This window comes from Ctenocephalides felis, unplaced genomic scaffold (assembly GCF_003426905.1).
Source record: "Ctenocephalides felis isolate EL2017-DRISC unplaced genomic scaffold, ASM342690v1 CF-g0.4_SCAFFOLD_03573, whole genome shotgun sequence".
Lineage (NCBI taxonomy): Eukaryota > Metazoa > Arthropoda > Insecta > Siphonaptera > Pulicidae > Ctenocephalides > Ctenocephalides felis.
The window spans coordinates 22059300-22081515 of NW_020539727.1; the positions used below are offsets into that span (position 1 = coordinate 22059300).

At 28.0% G+C, this 22216-nt stretch overlaps 1 protein-coding gene across 2 annotated transcripts in view; it reads left to right on the forward strand.

Moving 5' to 3' along the window:
* LOC113389007 (decaprenyl-diphosphate synthase subunit 1-like) overlaps positions 1–16619 on the forward strand; it is a 226872-nt gene extending 210253 nt beyond the window's left edge. Inside the window, exons 4-8 of one of the 2 annotated variants that reach the window (XM_026626039.1) lie at positions 6034–6175; positions 11439–11528; positions 11609–11740; positions 11802–11996; positions 16352–16619. In XM_026626039.1, the coding sequence (XP_026481824.1) occupies positions 6034–6175; positions 11439–11528; positions 11609–11740; positions 11802–11996; positions 16352–16573 (781 nt within the window). In that variant the 3' untranslated portion in view covers positions 16574–16619. The remainder of the gene's footprint in view (positions 1–6033; positions 6176–11438; positions 11529–11608; positions 11741–11801; positions 11997–16351) is intronic. The other variant, XM_026626040.1, reaches the window with a different exon arrangement.
* Positions 16620–22216: the final 5597 nt, after the last annotated feature.

Below are 22216 nucleotides of genomic sequence, written 5' to 3' on the forward strand. Positions count from 1 at the left end.
GCAGAAATAAATTTTTGAAATCCAGTGTTAATTTTATCATAACCAATATACAGATTGAAGAAGTAGCTTAAGAAAATTGTGAAAAATTTTGGCTTTTTTGTAAAATTTCATCAGTTTAATATTTTTAGTATTTAAAATAAAGTTTCAGGTATTACATATCCAAATTGCAAGATTGTACAGTAATTACTTTAGGAGAAATGAATTTTTAAATTCGAGTTTCCTAAAAAAATCTTTCTCCAAAAACGCAATTGGATTACATTTCTAGTTTCAAACGCGATTTTAGAGCATACAAAGTTGCATTAAAGATCATTTATTTTGATTCATATGACCAATTTATACTTTTATTTTTACCAGAGGGTTATAATAAAGATGATTACGATGGTAATTGATTTTATACCAATAAGGAAGTTCTGGTAAGTGATCTTTTACAAGGTTGTTCACTTTTTTTTCTGCAAATGTCAGATTCCTTGTGAGACCTTTAAGAAAATGATTATCGTATGTCTTGAATGATGCCCTTTTTTGCAAAAAATATGAGTAAATTCAGGGACGACTTCCGAGGTCTTTTTGAGTTGCTAAATATAGGCTTTGAGAAATTGATATTGATTTAAGATGAATTGTAAATTAAATTTTTAAAATATTAAATTAAAAAAAATACACATATGACTCATGGGCGATTTTTTTAAACAATGATATATATTTTTTTAAATTTATTGTAAGAGATGATTGCTACTATCGAAATTCATTTCGAATAATATTTTTTTAGTGTCTAATTTTAATTATTATGCATATTATAGTTAGTAAAATTAAATAAAATTAATAAAAATTAAATTTGAGCTAACTCAATTATTAAATTTACTTCTATACTTTGATACTTGTAAAATTGGAACTACATTTTGAAAAAAAAATTTGTGCCAAACTATTAGAAAATTTAATAAAAATAATAAAAGTATTTCCAGTATAATTATTTCAATTCGTACAATTTTTGTAAAAAGTATAAACATTATTAAAAATAATAAAATGAAAAGTATTAAATATATTAATTTTAAATTTAAAGAAGAAATATAAATTATGTGTGAGTTTTTGAAACAATGATTAGAATATATTAATTTTAAATTTAAAGAAGAAATATAAATTATGTGTGAGTTTTTGAAACAATGATTAGAATTCATATAATAGTTTTATAAAGAGTGTAAAAGTTACAAATGAGATTCAATAATCATTTTATTCCATGTTTAATATATTATTTTAAATATTAAAAATTTTAAACACAACAACTTTTGCAAAAATTTAAGTTAAGAAGATTTTTTAGAATAAAGGAATGTGAAATTAGAATATTTTATAATTGAAAAATTATATCATTATTAAATTTTACGTTATATAAATAATGGGCAAATTACTTATTATTTATTATTTCACAAAGTTGTGTCTTCCAAAATATTTGATATGTAAACTTGTAATTTGGGTAAGTAATACCTAAAATAGTATTTTAAATACTAAAAATACTAAACATAATAAATTTTACAACAAAGCTAAATTTTTGAAGAATTTTCTCATAAAACTCGTACAGTCGATACTTTGTTTTTTTTAAAAAAAAATTGATACTTGGTTTCAAAAATTCGTATCTTCCAAAATATTATTTATATTATCTTGTATTTTGGATATGTGATATCTAGAACAGTATTTTAAATAGTAACTAGCTGTAAGTGGAATTCTGTCTTGAGGCAATTATGGCATCGTGCCTTAAGGCAAATTGCTGGAACTTCCCGTACCGTAACGAAATGTTCGAGAAATACTGAATGTTTTCAAATAGATTATTATAAATATTGTAAAATTATCTAATATTTATAAGAATTATATAAACTGAATTGCAGAGTTGAAATTATTTGTAAAGTATATTAGAACTATAGTCAGAATAAAAAATAAAATCTGAAATATTTTCGATATCCAAAATACTAAAAATACCAAGAAAAAAAAAAAAAAAAAAAAATGAACAGAAAATTTTTTTTTCAAAATCAATTATTTTGTTAAGACAGCAGAAAGTTCTTTGAATCATTTAAATCGGACGCTTAGTTCTCTCAAAAACAGGCCATTTTTTTAAATTTAGCTCTGTATCTCCGAAACCTCTGGCCTACCTTTGCCAAAAACTAATCAGCACATCTCCCTATCATAGGAATCGAATGTTTTTTAAACCATTCAAATCGGTTGATCCGTCTCTCAAAAACTCGCTTTCTATTTTTTGCACTCTTGCTCCGTATCTCCGAAACGGCTGGATCTGCTTTGCCAAAAACTACATCAGCTCTTTTCCCTATCAATAGAATCGAACGTTTTTGAACCATTCAAATCGGTTGATCCGTGCGCCCGAAAACGTGGGCGAAAATTGTATCATACATACCACCCACCCACACATCCATTTTTTTCTGAAGTATGCCAAAATGTTCAGAAACCTTCAAAACGTCGAGAAATGTAAAAATTTTCAATTCCGATTTTCGGCCCATTACAATAACTTACCCTACGGGAAGTTAAAAATATTAAACTGATGAAATTTTACAAAAAAAGCCAATATTTTGAGCATTTTTTCAAGCAGCTTGTACTTACCATACCTATAATCTGGAGAGATTGAAACTAGATTTTGAAAAAATCATTTTTGCCAAATTATTAGATGTACAATTTTGTAATTTGAATATGTGATATCTAAAACAATATTTTGTATACTAAAAATATTAAACCGATGAAATTTTATGAAAACGCCAAAATTTTTCTTAATTTTCTTAAGCAACTTCTTCAATCTCTCTTTTGGTTGAGATAAAATTAACACTGGATTTCAAAAATTCATTTCTTCCAAAATATTTGCAATATAATCTTGAAATTTAGATATGTTACACCTAAGACAATATTTTAAGTGATAAAAATATTAAACTGGTGAAATTTTACAAAAAGCTAAACATTTTCGCAATTTTCTTAGGAAACTCGTACTGACCATTCTGGTAAAATTGAAACTAGATTTTGAAAAAATTAGTTGTGGCAAACTATTAGGTGTACACGCTTGTAATTCGGATATGTGATACCTAAAACAATATTTCAAATACTAAAAATATTAAACTGATGAAATTTTACAAAAAGGTCAAAATTTTTCCTAATTTTCTTAAGCAACTTCTTCAATCTCTCTTTTGGTTAAGATAAAATTAACACTGGATTTCAAAAATTTATTTTTGCCAAAATATTTGTAATATAAACTTGTGATTTGGATATTAGATACTTAAAACAATATTTTAGATAATGAAAATATTAACATCTTAAATTTTAAAACAAATCCAAAATTATGAACAATTTTTTTTAACAACTCTCTCTTATACAATCTCTCTTTTGGTTGAGATAAGATTAACACTGGATTTCAAAAATTCATTTCTTCCAAAATATTAGATTTACAAACTCGTAATTTGGATATGTGATACCTAAAACAATATTTCAAATACTAAAAATATTAAATTTATAAAATTTTACAAAAAAGCCAAAATTTTGGGAAATTTTCTTCAACAACTCTTACAATCTCTCTTTTGGTTAAGATAAAATTAACACTGGATTTCAAAAATTCATTTCTGCCAAAATATTTGAAATATAAACTTGTGATTTGGATATTAAATACCTAAAACAATATTTTAAATACTAAAAATAATAAACTGATGAAATTTTACAAAGAAGCCAAAATTTTGAGCAATTTTCTCAAGCAACTCGTACAATCACCTCTTTAATTTATGTAAAATTAATACTAAAGTTCAAAAATTATATCTGCTAAACTATTGGCAATATAATCTTGTACTTTGGATACGTGATACCTAAAACAATATTTTAAATATTAAAAATATAAACCTAACAAATATTATAACACAACAATAATTATAAACAAAATACTACACCAATAACACAACTTTTTGCACAAATTTCAAAACCTTCACATTTCTTTGCACATATAAGAAAATGCTTTATTACCGGAACTGGGTATTACCCATTACCCACAATCATAACCTACTAATAAAACCCATTACCAATTACCTACTATTTCAAGTACATCCATAATTGCACAACACTAGTATCGAAGATCGACCAAACACATGTCGATATGTGTATCTTTTATATCGATTATCAGGTGTGTGTGTATGTGTGTAAAGGTGTGTTTGTGTTATTAATTATTGCACAAAAGTCGAAATCTTCGCAAAGTCGAAATTCCGGGCCAAGGTCTAAGACTAGTGGTTAATAAATCGATAATTCAATGTTCGACTGTCGATATTACTTAATAGTAAAAATAATCGTAAATTAGAAATTTAAACCGTTTGCCTAATCGTATTTATCGAGATACAGGAAAACCGGGCTAAATGATATAGTTATATGAAAAAAAATTATATAATTTGTTTTTTTATATTTATGTATAAATTGTTGGTAGAAATGTGAGACGTTCAATATTTTTGGGAACAAAAAATGCTGCGTAATTTTATAAAGTATTATCTAGTTTCCATGACGATTTTAAAGTATACCGAGTTGCTGTAGGGTCTTATGATGTTAGACAATTTTGTAGAGTATTTAATTTTAAGCAAATTTTCTGAATAGTTCATTTAATTCTGACAAACCCTTCAAAAGTTACAAGAGATTTAGTAAATTCATGTATAAACCAGTTTGTGAGTCTCTTCGGTTCAATTAATCTTAACCAAAAAGAGAGATTGAAGAAGTTGCTTGAGAAAATTATGAAAAATTTTGACTTTTCTGTAAAATTTCATCAGTATAATATTTTTAGTATTTAAAATATCATTTTAGGTATCACATATCCAAATTACAAGCTTGTACACATAATACTTTGGCAGAAATATTTTTTTTTTAAATCTAGTTTAAATTTTACCAGAATGGTTAGTAGAGTAGCCTAAGAAAATTGCGAAAACTTTTAGCTTTGTTGTAAAATTTGAATAGTTTAGTATTTTTCATCATTTAAAATATTGTTCTAGCTATCTAATATCCAAATCACAAGTTTATATTCCAAATTTTTTGGCGGAAATAAATTTTTGAAATCCAGTTTTAATTTTATCTTAACCAAAAGAGAGATTGAAGAAGTTGCTTAAGAAAATTATGAAAAATTTTAGCTTTTTTGTAAAATTTTATCAGTTTAATATTTTTAGTATTTAAAATATTGTTCCAGGTTTTACAAATCCAAATTACAAGATTCTACAATAAATACTTTAGGAGAAATGAATTTTTAATTTGGAGTTACCTTGAAAAACTCTCGAAGAGTTGCTTACTAAGATTACATTTCTAGTTTCAAACGCGATTTTAGAGTAGACCAAGTTGCTGTAGTGTCTTATAATGTTGGACAAAATTAAAGATCATTTAATTTTGCACAAATTTGCCAAATATTTCAATTAATTTAGAGGCAAACCGTTTAAAAGTAATAAAAGATACAATAAATAAATGCTCTGCACATTACTCCAGATCATTCTTCCTTTGTATTCAGAGTACTAATAATATAGAGTTAGTAATATAGAGAACTGACTTATTTTTAAACGGGATTTTAAGATATACCGAGTTGCTGTAGGGTCTTATAATATTAGACAATATTAAAGACAAATTAATTTTAAACAAATCCACCAAACATTTCCTTCAATTTGGACCTACGGTTTAAAAGTTACAAGGGATTTAGTGAATCCATGCATAAACCTGTTTGTGAGTGTCCTCGGTTCAATTACATAATTTTAAGAGCGATTTTAAAGTATACCGAGTTGCTGTAGGGTCTTATAATATTAGACAATATTAAAGACAAACTTCTTAACAAATCCACCAAACATTTCATTCAATTTGGACCTACGGTTTAAAAGTTACACAAAATTTACTAAACAAATCCCCAAACTTGCTCTGAACTTACATTCCATCAGCCCCCGTACTATATACAGTACACCGGGCCGAATTTGCTCAATTTAACATAAAAACCTATTATATAACAAACAAATCCATATTATGTAATACTAATTTTCTTAATATTTTCTTTATTTTCAGTGAATTATTACAAAGTCAACGCGACGTCGCAATGATTTCAGAAATGATCCACTCGGCATCCCTGGTACACGATGATGTCATCGACCAGAGCGACTGCAGGCGGGGAAAACCCTCAGTGAACGTGCTGTGGAATCACAAAAAGGTTGGTTAATTTATATATGGTAGTTGAAGGTTTGTAGAAATTTGTGTAAAAATTTGAAACAAATCGGTTAAGTAGTTTTGGAGTAAAATTAGATGGAAAACTGGTAGTGATTTTTTGGATTTGGTGGGTTATTGGGTGGATTGGGTGACTTTCCTGAAGGCAAAGTGCCACTTACACCTAGTTCTTGGTTATTTTCGAGTCTTTTATGCAAATGACGAGCGTTCAGAGGAGTAATTCGCATATTATTTTGCCTGTTTGAACAAATTATGCAAATATTTGCAAATAGTCAGTGAACTTTGAAGAATCGACTTCAAACTGTCGTCTTTATTTATTTAACACATTGATGACGATGATGATGAAGACATCAGAAAGTGGAAAACCACAGATTTTATGGAAAATACAAATACTTAAAGTGTTAAATAATTAGCAATATTAATAATAATTTATATTGGTAATTATTAAATTGAATTTAAATACAAGTGTTTGCATACTGTCTGAACTCTTGGATTTTCTGCCTTAACTTTGTTTATTTATTTAATTTATTTATTTATTTTTATTTTCTAATAATTAATACTAGTTAATAAATATATTTTGGAATATTTTTGTGTTAAAAAAATACTGTACAAAAATTCTTTAAACGTTTTTTTTAATAAATTTACTAACGTACTTGTGCATAATTTTAGGTGAAATTTACTTTAAACAAACAATTCATATTACTTTTCGGATTTTAAATCACTTTTCGGACTTCAGACATATTTTTTGAGTTTACTGAGTTGCTTTAGGGTTTCATAATGTTAGACAATATTAAAAATTATTCAATTTTGTACAAATTTGTCAAATATTTCATTTAAATCAGACAAATTGTTTAAAAGTTACAAGAGATGTAAGAAATAGATACGTTTTGTGTGCACACAGATCTTTTTTCTGATTTCAAATTTGTTTTTAAAGTACACCGAGTTGCTGTAGGGTTTTATAGTGTTAGAACAATTTATAGATTATTCAATTTTGAACAAATTTGTCGAATATTCCATTTATATTAGGAATTTTGTTTAAAAGTTATGAGAAATATAAATAAAAGCGCCCTGTCCACATTACTTCAGATCACTTTCATACTGTCTTCAATCGAGTTTATTGATGATATTTATTTTTAAATGTCATTTTAAAGTATACCGAGTTGCTGTAGGGTTTTATAATGTTAGACAATATTAAAGATTATTCAATTTTAAACAAATTTGTCAAATATTTCGTTTAAATTAGACAAACTATTTAAAAGTTACAAGAGATGTAATAAATCAGTGCGCTTTGTATTACCTAAGCGCACTTCTCTGATTTCAAATGTGTTTTTAAAATATACCGAGTTGCTGTAGGACTTCATAAAATTAGAACAAATCATAGATTATTCCATTTTAAACAAATTTGTCGAATATTCTATTTAAATTAGGCATTGTAAGTAAATGCGCCCGGTGCACATTACTTCAGATCATTTTTATACTGTCTTCAATCGAGTTTATTGCAGATATTTATTTCTAAATGCTATTTTAAAGTATACCGAGTTGCTGTAGGGTTTTATAATGTTAGACAATATTGAAAATTATTCAGTTTTGCACAAATTTGTCAAATATTTCGTTTAAATTAGACAAACTATTTAAAAGTTACAAGAGATGTAAGAAATAGATGCGTTTTGTGTGCACTCAGATCTTATTTCTGATTTCAAATGTGTTTTTAAAGTACACCGAGTTGCTGTAGGACTTTATAATATTAGAACAAATCATAGATTATTCCATTTTAAACAAATTTGTTAAATATTCCATTTATATTAGGCATTTTGTTTAAAAGTTATGAAAAATATAAATAAATGCGCCCGGTGCACATCATTTCATATCATTTTTATACTATCTTCAATCGAGTTTATTGAAGATATTTATATCACAATGCTATTTTAAAGTATACCGAGTTGCTGTAGGGTTTTATAATGTTAGACGATATTGAAGATTATTCAGTTTTGCACAAATTTGCCGAAAATTTCATTTAAATTGGATAAATTATTTAAAAGTTACAAGAGATGTAATAAATAAAAGTGTTTTGTATTACCTGAGCGCATTTTTCTGATTTCAAATGTGTTTTTAAAGTATACCGAGTTGCCGTAGGGTTTTATAATATTAGAACAATGCATAGATTATTCAATTTTGAACAAATTTGAATTTCGTTTAAATTAGACAAACTGTTTCAAAGTTACAAGAGATGTAATAAATATGTGCGTTTTGTATTACCTAGGCTCATCTTTCTGATCAAAAATGTTGTTATTTTTCTTTTATTAATTAACAATCAACAATAAAGAATATTATTATTAATTAATTTAAACAAAGCTTTAATGAATTTTAAAAATATTAATAAATCCAAAAAGACTGTGTTGAACGAAAAATTGTGAAATTCCTTACACAATTTGCAAATTTTCAGAACAAAATTTATATTTTACAACAATTCGATAATTTTTTGGGCAGAAACCAATACATATATTTGCTCCAAATTTTTGCACAAACTTCATCAATACTTAAGCTATATTTGTACAATTTTTTAGAAAAATATAACCCCACGTAATAAATCTCTCTATTTATTACTACATATTGGTCTAAATTTATTCTAAATTATTTATTCTGGACACGAAACGATATGAAATCGATGTGTGATTGCACTTTTAACGATTGCGATATTATTATTATTTCATATCCATATATAAATAAATAGAAACATAGTTTCGTTTTCAATTAACAATGCATATATGCATTTTCTATAAAAGTCTTGCGATGGGGGCCTTTTGGAGGCCTATTAAGAAATCGAGGACAAATTTCGTTTTCTATCGCCATTTTGGAGTATACCGAGTTGATATAGAGACTTATGATGTTAGACAATATTGTAGACAATTTAATTTTGTGTAAATTTACCAAAGACAGAAATTATTTTTAACGAATAGTTTAAGAGTTATGAATTATTTAAACGACAACAAACGCCCTATTCACTTGTATAATGAAGAGATACCTTGATACAAATTTCGTTTTCTATTGCCATTTTAGAGTATACCGAGTTGTTGTAGAGCATTATAATATTAGACAATATAATAGACAATTCAATTTTGTGCAAATTTCCTAAATACACCATTTATTTATAACAAATAGATTAGAAGTTACATGTGATTTCTGAATGTACTACACCCATTAAATTCCTCAATTTCTGTATATGTACTTTTTTTTTTAATTATGGGTATACCGAGTTGTTCTATAATATTTCTATTACTTTCATAATTATATTTCCCATTTTTTGCAAATCAAATTACAAAATCTGAACCGAAAAAACAGTAATTTATATTTCGTTGCAATCATTTTATCAAATTGCAATACCGGTTTCATATATCGTTTGGCAATAGAATAATTATTCGCTTATATTTATTTCGATATTATCTTTATCTGTATTAGATACATAGATAAAGATACAATTGAAAGTCTAGGTTGCTCAAGAACATATGTTCGCATGTCGATTAGAGCAATGAAGGACATAAACTATTTTTGCTATAACTTTTAAACCATTTGTTATAAATAAATAGTATATTTGGTGAATTTGTGCAAAATTAAATTGTGTAAAATGTTGTCTAATATTATAAGTCCATACAGCAACTCGGTATACTTATAACTAGCTTTGAAAATGCAGTACGAAATATGTAGTGTATTTAGCGAACATGCTTTTGTTCAGTAAATAAATTATAACTTTAAAACCATTTGTTATAATTGAATAGTATGTTTGGTGAATTTGTTGAAAATTGAATTGTAAACAATGTTGTCTAATATCATAACACCATACAGCAACTCGGTATACTTATAACTAGCTTTGAAAATGCAGTATGAATATTAATGCGTAGTGTGTATGGAAGCCTCTTTGTTCAGTAAATAATTTATAACTTTAAAACTATTTGTCGTAAATGAATAGTATATTTGGTGAATTTGTTGAAAATTAAATTGTATATAATGTTGTCTAATATCATAATACCATACAGCAACTCGGTATACTTATAGCTAGCTTTGAAAATGCAGTATGAATATACGTAGTGTGCATGGAAACCTCTCTGTTCAGTAAATAATTTATAACTTTAAAACTATTTGTTATAAATGAATAGTATATTCGGTGAATTTGTTGAAAATCAATTTGTATAAAATTTTGTCTAATATTATAAGACCATATATCAACTTGGTATACTTATAACTAGCTTTGAAAATGCAGTATGAATATATATGCGTAGTGTGTATGGAAACCTATTTGTTCAGTAAATAAGTTATAACTTTAAAACTATTTGTTGTAAATGAATAGTATATTTGGAAAATTTGTTAAAAATTAAATGGTATCAAATGTTGTCTAATGTTATAAGTCCCTGCAGCAACTCGTTCTACTTATAACTAGCTTTGAAAATGCATTATGTATATTAATGCGTAGTGTGTATGGAAACCTCTCTGTTTAGTAAATAAGTTATAACTTTAAAACCATTTGTTATAAATGAATAGTATATTTGGTGAAATTGTTGAAAATGAATTTGTATATAATATTGTCTAACAACATAAGTCTATATATCAACTCGATGTACTCTAAAATGGCAATAAAAAACCAAATTTGTATATAATGAAAGAGTACAAGACATCTCTTCATTATACAAGTGAATAGGTAAAAGTGCATTTGTTGTTTAAATAATTCGTAACTCTTATTCGTTACAAATAATTATTGTCTTTGGTAAATTCATACAAAATTAAATTGTCTATAATATTGTCTGATACTATAAAGCTCTACAGCAACTCGGTATACTCTAAAATGGCAATAAAAAACAAAATATGTATATACTCAAAGAGTACAAGGTATCTCTTCATTATACAAGTGAATAGGGCGTTTGTTGTCGTTTAAATAATTTATAACTCTTAAACTATTTGTTATAAATAATTAGTGTTTTTGGTAAATTTATACAAAATTAAACTGTCTACAATATTGTCTAACATCATAAGTCCATATATCAACTCGGTATACTCATAAATGGCATTTGGAAATGCAACAGTTGAAATAGCATATTAAATATGTATCAAAGTGCATCGACAGGTGTATAGTCAAGTGTTACCCAAAAAATCGTATTAAGCATGATCGTCTTAACCGGGTTCTATATTTGTTTGAATAATACCATATTTATTTTTTGATTTTTCTTATTATTTTTGTTAATATTTAATTTTTTTGGCAGGTTGCAATGGCAGGAGACTTCATATTGGCCGTCGCCTCGATGATGATCGCAAAATTAAGAAATGATGACGTAACACTTGTGTTGAGTCAGGTAAAAACCACGAAAAAAATATTAAAAAAATTATATATTAATTTTTAATTAATATCTTTTATCTTTTATCTATTTAATAGGTAATTACGGATTTGGTACAAGGTGAATTCATGCAACTGGGATCAAAGGAAACGGAAAACGAACGATTTGCACACTACCTCACAAAAACGTACAGAAAAACAGCATCTCTGATAGCCAATAGCGTCAAAGCGGTAAAAAAAAATATTCCTGGTATACCACTAAGGACAATTATCATTTACTTTTTTGTACCAGGTTGCCATGTTGGGTGGTGCAGACCAGGAAACCTGTGAAGCAGCCTACCAGTATGGTAGAAATGTTGGTCTGGCCTTCCAATTGGTGGACGACCTCCTGGATTTTGTCTCCAGTTCGGATGCCATGGGCAAACCTGTGGCAGCAGACTTGAAATTAGGATTGGCAACCGCCCCTGTACTATTTGCATGCGAAAGGGTAAGAAAATTTTGGAAATTGGCAACTCTGGCGAAGGCCTAAAAGTTGGGGTTGTTGACCAAGACAAGTATGGAAGGTGTTATGGGAAATCTTTTGTAACACAAAATTTTGTTAGGAACTATATCAATTTTAGTATTTGCTAATAAAGTAGATACTTTAAGGAATGACATATACAAATTACGAGGTTGTAGTACAAACGGTGCATCCTGCAAAGCTCCCTAATTCATCAATATTCTGGAAGTCAATTATCGTTCATGCCAACACTGTTCGGTAAAATCTTTTCAAACACAAAATATTGTTAGAAACTCTACCAATTTTAGCATTTGTTGCTAAAATAGACTCTTCGAGAAATGATATGTCCAATTTATGAAGTTGTAGTACAAACAGTGCGTCCTGCAAAGCTTTCTAAATTATCAATATTCTGTAAGTCAATTATTGTCCATGCCAACACTGTTCGGTAAAATCTTTTCTAACACAAAATATTGCTAGAAACTCTATCAATTTTAGTATTTGTTGCTAAAATAGACTCTTCGAGAAATGATATGTCCAATTTATGAAGTTGTAGTACAAACAGTGCGTCCTGCAAAGCTTTCTAAATTATCAATATTCTGTAAGTCAATTATTGTCCATGCCAACACTGTTCGGTAAAATCTTTTCAAACACAAAATATTGTTAGAAACTCTACCAATTTTAGCATTTGTTGCTAAAATAGACACTTTGAGAAATGACATATCGAATTTATGAAGTTGTAGTACAAACGGTGCGTCCTGCAAAGCTCCCTAAATTATCAATATTCTGAAAGTCAAAGTCTACGACAGACCATCGTTCATGCCAACGCTTGTTGTTAATTGGAATTTTAAAGTATACCAAGTTGCTCTAGGGCAATATTGTATTGGACAACATTATAAACAATTCAATTCTACACCAATTTGCTTAATATTCCAATAACCTCAGACAACCCGTTCCAAAGTTACACCCAATTTCTCAACTCTCTTCCATTTGCATTGATGCTTTCAAAATTCTTTGCATGTTGTTTATTGCATTTTTAAAGTATATCGAGTTGCTGTAGAGCATTGTTGTATTAGACGATATTACAAACAACTTAATTCTGCACAAATTTCCCTAATATTTCAGTAACCCCAGACAACCCGTTCAAAAGTTACACCCAATTTCTCTAGTCTATTGCGTTTGCATTGACATCTTTCAAAATCCCCATCACCTGTTGTTAATTGCAAGTTTAAAGCGCACCGAGTTGCTGTAGACCATTATTGTATTAGATAAGTTTATAAACAATTTAATTCTAAACAAATTTGCTTAATATTCTATTAACCCCAGACAACCCATTCAAAAGTTACACTAAATTTCTCTACTGTCTTACATTTGCATTGACACCTTTCAAAACTCTTCGCCTATTGTTTATTGCAATTTTAAAGTATACCAGTTGCTGTAGAGCATTATCGTATTAGGCAATATTATAAACAATTTAATTCTGCACAAATTTGCCTAATATTCCATTAACCCCAGACAACCCGTTCAAAAGTTACACCCAATTTTTCTAGTCTCTTCTATTTGTCTTTTGTCTATTTCTGGTCTAATGTTTGCCAATAATTTTGTTTCAAGTAAATAGTCTATTACCCATTCACGTTTTTTTTAATTATCTATTTGCCTTAATATCTTAAGTATTTTTACCTTAACTTAATATTCTAATTATCTATTTACCAGTTGCTAGTTAATGGTCTTCTAACCACTCACCATTTTTTTTTATAATATAGTTTATTTATTTATTTATATATATACATTATTTTCATATCTCAGTCAGACAGAGGTGCCTGGTATGAGAGATTATGAAAAACAGTTTTCATATTTTATATATACATTTCATTTGACTATTTCATTAATATAATATCTATATATAATTAAAAATATCTTTATATATGACTCTTCAGTCTTCTTTGTCTTCAATTTCCTTATAGTATTTCTTTATTTTTCTTTTAAAATTATCGTCATCATTGGTCATCTTAATATCGTTTTACAATTTGTTATATATTTTGCTAGCACTCTATATGACATTTTCTCTCAAATTCTTTTTTCTATTGTGTTCAGTTTATTATTTATTAACTTCCCGAAGGAGAAGTTTATGTTTTTATCAAAAAATCCGATTCGCTAATTTTATGTTTTCTCGACGTTTCAAGTCATTCTGAATCGAATGAGACCAAATTTGGAAAAAGTATATGTGTGTGTGTATGTGTGTGTGTGTGTGTGAACAGATTTTTTGCCGTAAATCGACGTTTTCTCAAAAATGGCTGGACCGATTTCAAAAATTTAAAATCCATTCGATGTATCTCGATGAGGACTAGTGATTATCAATTTTGCGCGATGATCAGCCAAGCCGTTTCTTTGTAAATAGCAGAAAAGTGAAAAAATTTTTGTCCACGTTTTAGCGCGCAGTTCTGAATTGATCTTAAAAATTCAAAAACCGTTCGAAAGATATTGATTGGGAATCGTGCTGATGAATTGTTGGTAGAGATCGGCCGGGCCGTTTTCTTGTAATGAAGTTTTTAAAAAAAAAAATTCGACGATTTTTAACTTCCCGTAGGGTAAGTTATTGTAATGGGCCGAAAATCGGAATTGAAAATTTTTACATTTCTCGAAGTTTGAAGGTTTCTGAACGTTTTGGCATACCTCAGAAAAAATGGATGTGTGTGTGTGTGTGTGTGTGTATGTATGTGTGGATACAAATTTCCAGTCACGTTTTAGGGCGCACGGATCAACCGATTTAAATGGTTCAAAAAACATTCGATTCCTATTGATTGGGAAAAGAGCTGATTAGTTTTTGGCAAAGGCAGGTCCAGCCGTTTCGGAGATACGGAGCAAAGAGTGCAGAAAATAGAAATCGAATTTTTGAAAGAACGGAGTATCCGATTTGAATCATCTAAAAAACATTCAATTAGTAATGATTGGGAGAAGTGTTTATTACTTTTTGGCAAAGACAGGTCCTGCCATTTCGAAGATACGGAGCTAAATATGTAAAAAATGGCAGTTTTTGAGAGAACTAAGCGTCCGATTTAAATGATTCAAAGAACTTTCTGCTTGTCTTAACAAAATAATTGATTTTGAAAAAAAAATTTTGTTCATTTTTTTTTTTTTTTTTTTCTTGGTATTTTGGTATTTTGTATATCGAAAATATTTCAGATTTTATTTTTAATTCTGACTATAGTTCTAATATACTTTACAAATAATTTCAACTCTGCAATTCAGTTGATATAATTCTTATAAATATTACACAATGTTACAATATTTATAATAATCTATTTGAAAACATTCAGTATTCCTCGAACATTTCGTTACGGTGCGGGAAGTTCCAGCAATTTGCCTTAAGGCACGATGCCATAATTGCCTCAAGACAGAATTCCACTTACAGCTAGTTATGATTTTTTTTTGACGGTAGATACCATAGTCTTCTAGATCATAAAATATTACGGCTCTACGACAATTGGTTTAACTTTAAAAATTTGTCAAAGTTTGCAAAAATTGGTATAGTTTTTTTGACATTTGTCAAAATTAGACTTTTGATCGACGTTTTCTCAAAAGCGCCTGAACCGATTTCATAAATTTAAAAGCCGTTTGTTGTATCTTGATGAGGACTATCGTTTGTCAGTTTTGTGAGACAATCTGCTAAGCCGTTTCTTTGTAATTTGAAAAAAAGTGTTAAACTTTTCATCCACATTTAAGCTCAAACTACCGAATCGATTTTAAAAAATCAAAAACTGTTCGAAAGATATTAGTTGAGAATGATACTGATTAGTTTTAGGTGAAAATCTACCGAGCCGTTTTCTTGTAATTAACTGTTGAAAAAAAAATTCATACGGATTTTTATGGAACTTTTTTGGTGATATATATCATGGTCTTATAGAACTTACTGAAATATTACGGCCTTACGACAAATAGTTTGATTTTAAAAATTCATCAAAGTTTGAGAAAATGAGTAGCTCTTTTGACATTTGTTAAAATTTTAAAATTAGACTATTCACTTGGTATAATCATAGAGTACTTGGTCTTGAACATAATAAACCATTGAAGTCCTGAAAACTGGTTCAATTACAAAAATTATTGATTTTTGAACATTTGCTTTTAGAAAATACTCCGAGTTAACGTGTTCGTTTGCTTTCAATTATGTGTAATAAATCCATTCGGAATACTTTTAATCACTCATAAATGAATTCATTTTTTATTGATTAAGTCGATTATTTACACATATCGGGAAGTTCATGTAACTTGCCTCAAGGCTAAATACCAAACCAACTAGTTTATTTATTATTTAGTGATCTATTTACCAACTATCTACTTTTTTCCAGTTTCCAGAGCTGAATCCGATGATAATGCGCCGCTTCCAGGAACCAGGAGACTTCGAGCGCGCCTTCGAATTAGTTCACAAATCGAATGGCCTGGAGCAGACCAGGTTCCTGGCCAGAAAACACTGCGTCGAAGCCTGCAGACAATTGGGCAAATTGGCAGATTCACCTTACCAGAAGGCCCTGGGAGTGGTCAGCGATCTGGTCATCAATCGTTTGAAATAGTACAGGAGCTGGTGGCGGAGGAGCAGAGTGGTGATGGTGGAGCTGATGAAGGAATCAATGCAAATGTAAGAGGGTAAAGGATTTAGGTGTAGCTTTTGAAGGGGTTGTTTGGGGTTGGTGGGGTGTAAGGGAAATTTGTGCAGGGTTTAATTGTTAATAATGTTGTCTAATATGATAATGCTCTACAGCAACTCGGTTTGCTTTAAAATTGCAATAAACAACACGCGAGGGATTTTGAAGACACCAATGCACGTGGAAGAGAGTTGAGAAACTGGGTGTAACTTTTGAACGGGTTGTCTGGGGTAAATGGAATATTAAGCAAATTTATTCAGAATTAAATTGTTTATAATGTTCTCTATTACAATAATGCTCTACAGCAACTCGGTGTGCTTCAAAATTGCAATAAACAACATGCAAAGGATTTTGAAGGTGCCAATGCAAATAGAAGAGACTATGAAACATTGGGTGTAACTTTTGAATGGGTTGTCTGGGGTTAATGGAGTATTAGGCAAATTTGTTCAGAATTTAATTGTTTATAATATTGTATAATACCATAATGCTCTACAGCAACTCGGTGTACTTTAAAATTGCAATAAATAACATGCAAAGGATTTTGAAAGGTGTCCATGCAAATGGAAGACAGTAGGGAAATGCGTATAACTATTGAACGGGTTGTCTGGGGTAAATGAAATATTAGAGAGATTTGTGCAGAATAAAATTGTTTATAATGTTGTTTAATACTATAACACTCTACAGCAACTCGGTGTACTTAAAAATTGCAATTAACGGCACGCGAGGGATTTTGAAGGTGCCAATGCAAATAGAAGAGACTATGAAAAATTGGGTGTAACTTTTGAACGGGTTGTCTGGGGTTTATGGCATGTATGGCAAATTTGTGCAGAATTTAATTGTTTATAATATTGTCTAATACAAGAAGACTCTACAGCAACTCGGTGTACTTTAAAATCGCAATTAACAGCAGTCGAAGGCATTTTGAAAGGTACCAATGCACATGGAAGACAGTAGGCAAATTGGGTGTAACTTTTGAACGGGTGGTCTGGCGTAAATGAAATATTGAGCAAATTTGTTCAGAATTAAATTGTTTATAATAGTGTCTATTACAATAATGCTCTACAGCAACTCGGTATACTTTAAAAATCGCAATTAACAACAGGTGTAGGATTTTGAAAGGTGTGCATACAAATGGAAGGGACTAGAGAAATTGGGTGTAACTTTTGAACGGGTTGTCTGGGGTTAATGGAATATTAGACAAATTTGTTTAAAATTGAATTGTTTATAATGTTGTCTTTTACAATAATGCTCTACAGCAACTCAGTGTACTTTAAATTTGCAATTAACAACAGGTGTAGGATTTTGAAAGGTGTGCATACCAATGGAAGAGACTAGAAAAATTGGGTGTAACTTTTTAACGTGTTGTTTGGAGTTAATGGAATATTAAGCAAATTTGTTAAGAATTTGATTGTTCATAATATTGTCTAATACTATAACACTCTACAGCAACTCGGTGTACTTTAAAATTGCAATTAACGACAGGCGAAGGCATTTTGAAAGGTGTCCATGCAAATGGAAGACAATAGAGAAATTGAGTGTAACTTTTGAAGGGTTTGTTCGATATAAATGGTGTATCTGGAAAATTTGTTAAGAATTAAATAATCTATAATATTGTCTAATACATCAACTCTGTATGCGCTTTTTTGCTTAACAAAACTTTGTAAATATTGATTTTCAGTTATAAGTACAGCTAGTTACAAATTAGAACTCTTAGTTGCATTAATTTAATTTTAAAGTATAAGGAGTTGCTGTAGGGTTATTTAATGTTAGACAATATTATAAACACTTTAATTTTGTACAAATTTGCCAAATTTTCATTTACTTCAGACAAGCTGTTTAAAAGTTACAAGAAATAAATGCACAAATATACTCTGTCACTTACTATTTGGTTTATATCTAGTACTACATATATATATATATATATATATATATATATATATATATGTTTGCTTGTATATTTATTTATAATTATATTTTCTTTTTATTTTTTCAGGCAAAATAAAAAAAACTCGAGCCTTCTTCGAGGCTGCTGAAGAATTTGCATTATTTTTCTAATTAATTAATTAAATAATTAAAAAAATAATATTAATTAATATATATATAATAATTTGTAATTAAGTATAAATGAGAAAAAGCAGGACATTGTGTGCAATAGTGTAAATATTAAGGCCAGTCTTTAAGCCTTTGGAATGGATGGATAATTGTTTTTTTGTAATTTGTTAGAAAAATATATGTTGAAATGTTTAAATGTTGTTAAATGTTGATGATTGTGTAAATAGGAGTAAAATTATATATATATATATATATATATATATACACGAGGCAACTAATATAAAATGTTATACATATGTCTTCTTTCACAAATCCATGTTTTTTTCTGTTCTAAGTCAACTTAAAGCGTTTTTTTACGTTTCAAGTCATTCTAAATCCTTCGACACCAATATATATGTGTGTATGTACATGTAATGCATGTAAATAACTATTAGTTCAAAAACTTTCGACCCGAAAAGCCCTAAAAATCTTTTAATTTTCACCAAAAACATCTGAAAGTATACTACTTTCTATTCAAATTTCCGTTTTGAAGAGATTTTTCCCATACAAAAGCATGCTGACATCTTGCTTTGGAACGTAGTATACGACATACTATACTAAAATCCATACAAAAATTAAAATATGTCAAGAATTCTGTTAGGTGGAATTTTGAAATTTGGTATTGGAAGTATACTTGTGATTTTCATACAAATTAATCGTCTAGTAGTTTTTAATTTAAAAAAATAGTAAAAGTTTGTGTTTTGCGAAGAAAAAAATATTTGGTTTTCCTAGATGTTTCAAGTCGTTCTGAATCGTTTGGCATCGTAAAAAGCCTGTTTGGACAAATTTACAATAATTAGATAAACTACAAAATTTATAAATAAGCTAATGGTGTGTATGGCAAATTGCTGGAACTTCCCAAAGAGATTATTATAAATATTGTAACATTGTCTAATATTTATAAGAATTAAACAAACAAAAAATTGAATTAAATTATATTTAAAAAAAATTGAATTAAAAAACTGAAACAAATTTTATGTTTCCAAAAGTGATTATTTTGTTAAAACAAGCAGAAAGTTCTTTGAATCATTCAAATTGGACGCTTAGTTCTCTCAAAAACTGCAATTTTTTGCACATTTAGCTCTGTATCTTCGAAATGGCGGAACCTGTCTTTGCCAAAAACTAATCACATCTTCTCCCATTCATTACAAATTGAATGTTTTTTAGATCATTCAAATCCGATACTCCATTCTCTCAAAAACTCGATTTGTATTTTCTGCACTCTTTGCTCCATATCTCCGTAACGGCTAGACCTGCCTTTGCCAAAAACTAATCAGCACATCTCCCTATAAATAGGAATCGAATGTTTTTTTAATCATTCAAATCGGTTGATCCGTGCGCCTGAAATCGTCGATGAAACATTGTATCCGCATTACATACAAACAACATACAAACACACACACACACATATTTAAGTAGTTCAGTATAAATGTATTAAAGTTTTTTTTAATTTTAGGAAATAATTTTAAAATTTAGTTCTGGATAAAAAAATTTAAATAGTAAAATGTTAACAAGTGACTTTGAATATTAGTTGTCTAAATATATTTATATATATATATATATATATATATATATATATATATATATATATATATTATTTTAATATTAATGTTTATATACAAAAATGTGTATATTTCTGTAAATTTAAAGCTTACAGATACCTGAAAAATTTGCAAATACTCTACATATATATATATATATATATATATATATATATATATATTTTAGACAATATATAAATATATATTATAATAATGAATCAATTTGCAAATGATTTTTGCACAAATATTAAGTTTATTGTTTCAAGACATTTATTATAAATATTGTATAATAATATTAATTATTTAAACTAAATTAATATTATATATATATATATATATATATATATAATATATCATAAAATACTTTTGGATATACGCAAAAAGTTTTATCGAAATTGGACTAGCCGTTTAGGAGGAGTTCAATGTCATCCAATAGTGTATATATATATATATATATATATATATATATATATACATCGTGTAGTTAGGTTAGCAGTCAATTTACAATAGTTGTCATCTATTTTATTATTATTAATATTATTATTATTATTTCATATTATTATAAACAATTAAATATGTAAACACAAACAAGGAGAAATCTTGAGAACTCTCAGGTTTACTTTTAAAATATTATAGGCCTATGAGAAGTGGTAATAATGGTCATGTGACACGTTTTCTGATTGGAAATTACACTTTTAATCACAAAAATCAATTAAGTTTCTTAATAATTAATTAAATTTATTTATTTATATGACACCCCATCATTTTAACCACTGAATCTTAACACAAATCAGTCGGTATAATGGGGATTCGTGGTATGAGTATACCCTTTACTTAAAATCTTAATAAACACTATTTTTGGTGAATTTTTATTATCAAAACCAGTGGTGTATGGCATCGTTTCTTAAGACAAATTGCTGGAACTTCCCGTAATGAAATATTCGAGAAATTTTAAACGTTTTCAAATATATTATTACAAATACTGTAACTTTCATTATCTTGTTATATCTGAGCAAATCAAATGTAAAATGAAAAAGTGCTCCCGTATAGTCACAGTCTAAACGCATTTGCGAATAATTCTGTGCGACATTTTCACTTATACTGTGCTTAGCTCGGCGGCATTTTCACATTTTTCAATAGTTTTCACAAAATTGGAAAGGTGCTCCAGTCCAAAAACAGTCTAAACGCACTTGGGTGAACATTTGTACAAGAGTGGCGCTTAGACTGTGCTTAGCCTGGGTAATTTTTTGAATTTTTAATTAAAAATTGCAAAAATATTTTATTGTGAATAAAAAAAGATGTAATAATTTTTTTATCCTCAAAAGCAATTGTTTTGTCAATACAAGCAGAAAGTTTTTTATAATATTATCACAGGCCTATAATATTTTACACCTAAGAGATTTTCCTTGAAATATCAAATTGATATTTTATAAATTGAGTTGAGTTTCGTTGTGAGTAAAAAAAAGGCCTACTGCCTTAAATTTTAAGGCCTTAAATAAAATAATAAATTTTTATATAAAACATTTATCAAAAAAAATATATAAATAAATTTTATTTTGCACTTGTAAATTATGTAAAAAATATTTTTATGCATTTTTTTTAAACAAAAATTGTGTAAAGAAGGTTGTAAATATTTTTATTATATTATTTTAGATTATGTGTGTGTATGAGCATGTAATATTAGTTTTTTTTTTCGAGTCATTTTATTGAACAAAAAAATATTAATATTGATTAATTTAAATAGTTAAAACTCATTTAGCTAAATTTAAACTAACAAATATTGAAATTTGTATTATAAATATTGTAAATTAATGTATTGTATAATAAATAAATATTTTTAAAGTAAATAATAAATAAAAACTTTTATCATCTGACGGCATAATGGGTATAAGAAGTTGCGATGATCTAGATAACCAAATTGAATAACAAATAATTTTTA